Genomic DNA, 3901 nt, shown 5'->3' on the forward strand with positions numbered 1-3901 from the left:
GGGGGTGAGTGGATTTACCAGAGACAGAGTGGGGAGCAGAACAGGTAGGTCTACTGAAATACACTGCTGAGGGGAGCAGCGGGTAAGACAGGAGACACCTGCTGTGCCATGTGGATCAGCTTCCTGACCAATGGTTGAACTCAGGCCATTGTGTTGAGAGCACTGAGACTTAACTTTTAGGCTGTTAGTGAGGCCCTAAGATATTTTTAAGAAAATTGTTATTTTAGATATCATAGGTAAGTTAATTTTCATTATATTGGGTATTTTGTAGGAAATTTTAGCAAAAAAATATGGTTTCTTATGAAAGAACACAATGACTTTTGATATGTTACCTGCTCTGTTTTCACTGAGTTGAACAACTATTTATTAGTTATGCAACCTGGAACAACTTTAAAATATAAGCTAAAACGATGGTTTTATATTTATTTCAAATTAGTAAAGATGCAGAGTTACTCTGGCGTTTGGCACGGGCATCACGTGATTTAGCTCAGCTTTGTGGAACCTCAGAAGAGGAAAAAAAGCTGTTGGTGTATGAAGCTCTAGAATATGCAAAAAGAGCACTAGAAAAAAATGAATCAAGTTTTGCAGCTCATAAGGTAAGTTAATGTAACTAAGCTGTTTTCATACACTGAAAGCTACATTGGTTTATGCACACCTAAGTTGTTCTATTTAAAAATAGGAATGATATTTTCATAAATAAAGGTATTTATAAATTATCTTACAAATAATATTTATAAAATATACTTTTTAAATTTTTGTAAGTTTTTTTCATTCTTTGACATAGCTTCATTAATTCATTTAATAAATTACTTTTGTGATGATGCCCATTTATACAAATTTGTTAGTAGTTTTATTCACTAGTTGTATCTTTATCCCTGTAGGGTAATCACTTGACAAACATTTTCTCAATTTTCTCATATAATATTTGTTTCATGTAACTGCAAATTTCTCTATTTGCTAACCAGTTTAGTGTTTTTCAACGAACAGTGTGTGAAGATTAGGGGATGTTATGTATAGTTTGTATTGGGATACTACTTTATCATGTTGGATTGTTCTCACTAGAGCCCCCAAGTCTTGTGACAATCTGACTTCATCCTTTCACAATTCCAAATTCTCCCTTTAGAGGTCCCATCCTTCCCCCTGCCACCAGTAGAACTACTACTACTACTTGCCTATAAAGGTAAAACAAATTAAAAATCCGTTTTATTTGGGACTTGGTCTTTGGCTCATCTTTGTAAATTTTCTCTGTGCACATGAAAACAGTGTTCAACTATTGTTGCATGTATTATAAATATCATTCAGGTCATATTGGATGGTGTTATTCAAATCTGTATCCTTACTGGTTTTCTGTCTGCTTGCTTGTTCTGTATATTATTGAGAAGTGGGTGTTGAAATCTTCAAGTATAACTGCAGATTTGCCTGTTCTTCTGCTGTTTTATAGTTATTACTGCTAATGTATCTTAAGAGGTTGTTAGTAGGATCTAAACATTTAGGTGGTTTTCTTGATGCTTGACCTCTTTATTGGTGTAAAAAGATCCACTCTATCTCTACATATTCTTGGTTTGACAATATACTTTACGTGATACTAATGTAGTCCCTCTTACTTCTTTATGATTAATATTAGTATGGTCTTTCCTGTCCATTTTCTTGTATTTTGTGTCTTTATATTTAACATGTATGTTTATGAAGGTGGTGGGTCTTGCTTTTAATTTTTATTTTTTATATATCCTCTTATATAAAATTCACTGTTGTAAAAAGTTGTATATACTTCAGTGGTGGTTAGCATGTAATATGTTGTACATTCATTAACTATGACTAATTCCAGAATGCTTCTATTACTCCAAAAAAATAACCCTTATTAATTAGCCCATTACATGATCATCTTGTCTCTAGGAATTTGTCTGGACACTTTATATAAATTGAATCATACACTATATAACATTTGCATGTTTGATTTCTTTGACTTAATATTTTAAAAGTTCATCAGTGCAGATCATATGACAATTGGCTGCATTTACATTACAGTGTATGGATATAGCACTTTCATTGATTTGGCAAGTGATGGACATTTGGGTTGGTTTCCCTTTTGACTGTTAGTCATGCTGCTATAATTGCGAATGTTTTTTGTGACTATCTGCTATCAGTTGTCTTTTTCATTGATGTAAATTTACATAAGATCATTTTACCATGTACAGTCTAATGGCATTTAGTATACTTAGATTGTTGTACGACTGCTGCTTCTACCTAGTTCCCATCTTTACTACCCGAAAAGGAAACTTCATGCCCTTGAATAGTCCCTCCCTGTCCCTTACTCTTAGTCCATGGTAGCCACTAATCTGAGTTCTGTCTCTGACTTTTCATATAAGTGAAATCATACATTTGTGCCTGACATCTTTTACTTTACAGATTTTTGAGATCCAGCAATTTTATAATTTGTTGGTACTTTACACCTTTTAATAGCTGAGTAGTATCACATTGTATAGACATTTTGTTTCTCCGGTCACATTTGAATTATTTCTACCTTTTGCTATTTATAATGTAGCTTTCAGTATTTTTTATGTTATAAGTATTTGTTTAAAAACCTTTTCAATATTTCTTATTAAGTATGTAGAAGAATTGCTAGGTCATACGGTAATTCTATGTAATTCTTTTCTGAGGAACTGTCAAATTGTTTCCAAGGGAGCTATAGCTTTTCACATTGCAGTGTATGAGGGTTCTAATTCTACATTCCTTGTCAGCATTTGTTTAGTGTAAAAATTACAGTTATCCTAGTGGATATGAAATGGTATTTTATGGTTTTGATGTGCATTTTCCCAATAATACTGTTCAACATTCGTACGGAACTTTCAGGTATTTATAGTTCCTGGGAGGAATTTGTATTTAAATTATTTACTCATTTTATAATTTTGCTTTCTTTTTATTATTGAGTTATAAGAGTGCATATTCTGGATACTAGCTCCTTGTTAGGTAATAGGCAAATACTTACTCATTGTGGATTCTCTTTCATTTTATTGATAATGCTCTTTGATGCAAGAGATCTTAATTTTGATGATGCCCACTGTATTTTTTCTTTTGATTGCTTAACTTTTGGTTTCAGCTTAAAAGCTTGCCAATTCAATATTCTTATGTAGAGTTTTTTTACCTATATTTCTGTCTTAGAATTATATATATATATATATATTTTCCCTCTTACATTCTTAATCCATTTGGAATTAAATTTTATACATTATACATATGTGATTATCGGCACAAATTCATTTTTTGCATATATATCCAGTTGTCCTAGTACCTGTTGTTGAAAAGACTATTCTTGGCATCCTTGACAAAAATCAATGGAACATAAATGTGTAAGTTTGATTTTGTATCCTCACTTTTATTCCATTGGGCTGTGTATTCTTATACCATATTATAATATCTTATTTACTATAGCTTTTTAGTAAGTCTGAAAGAAAGTGTATTTTCCAAATTGTTCTACTTTTCCAAGATTGTTTTGACTATTGAGTCCTTAGAATTTCCATAGAAATTTATGGTCCACTGTTCACTTCTGTGAAAAAAATCAGTGGGGATTTTGGTAAGGTTTTTGACTGTGTAGATTAATTTAGTAAATTAAACTTAGTAAAATTCCCATTTTACTAAAGATTTTATTTATTTACGCAAACAAGAGCTGGAGTGCAGGCCAGAGGAAGAGGAGTAAGAGGATTCACCAGAGACAGAGTGGGGAACAGAACAGGAAGATTGACTGAAATATACTACTGAGGGGGAGAAATGTACAAGACAGGAAAGGTCTGCTGTTACATGTGGGTTATCTCCCAAGTATTTTGTTCTTTTTGATGCTATAGTAAATGGAGTCTGCTGTTACATGTGGGTTAGCTCCCAAGTATTTTGTTCTTTTTGATGCTAT

The 3901-nt window shown here is 32.4% G+C and overlaps 1 protein-coding gene across 2 annotated transcripts in view; it reads left to right on the forward strand.

Moving 5' to 3' along the window:
• The window catches only part of RMDN1 (regulator of microtubule dynamics 1), a 30809-nt gene that overhangs the window by 14484 nt on the left and 12424 nt on the right, over positions 1–3901 (forward strand). For both annotated transcript variants that reach the window (XM_004680017.2, XM_012722970.1), the window contains exon 4: positions 437–596. In XM_004680017.2, coding sequence (XP_004680074.1) covers positions 437–596 — 160 coding nt within the window. The remainder of the gene's footprint in view (positions 1–436; positions 597–3901) is intronic.

This window comes from Condylura cristata, unplaced genomic scaffold (assembly GCF_000260355.1).
Source record: "Condylura cristata isolate star-nosed mole 26May11 unplaced genomic scaffold, ConCri1.0 scaffold00009, whole genome shotgun sequence".
In the NCBI taxonomy this organism is placed as follows: Eukaryota; Metazoa; Chordata; class Mammalia; order Eulipotyphla; family Talpidae; genus Condylura; species Condylura cristata.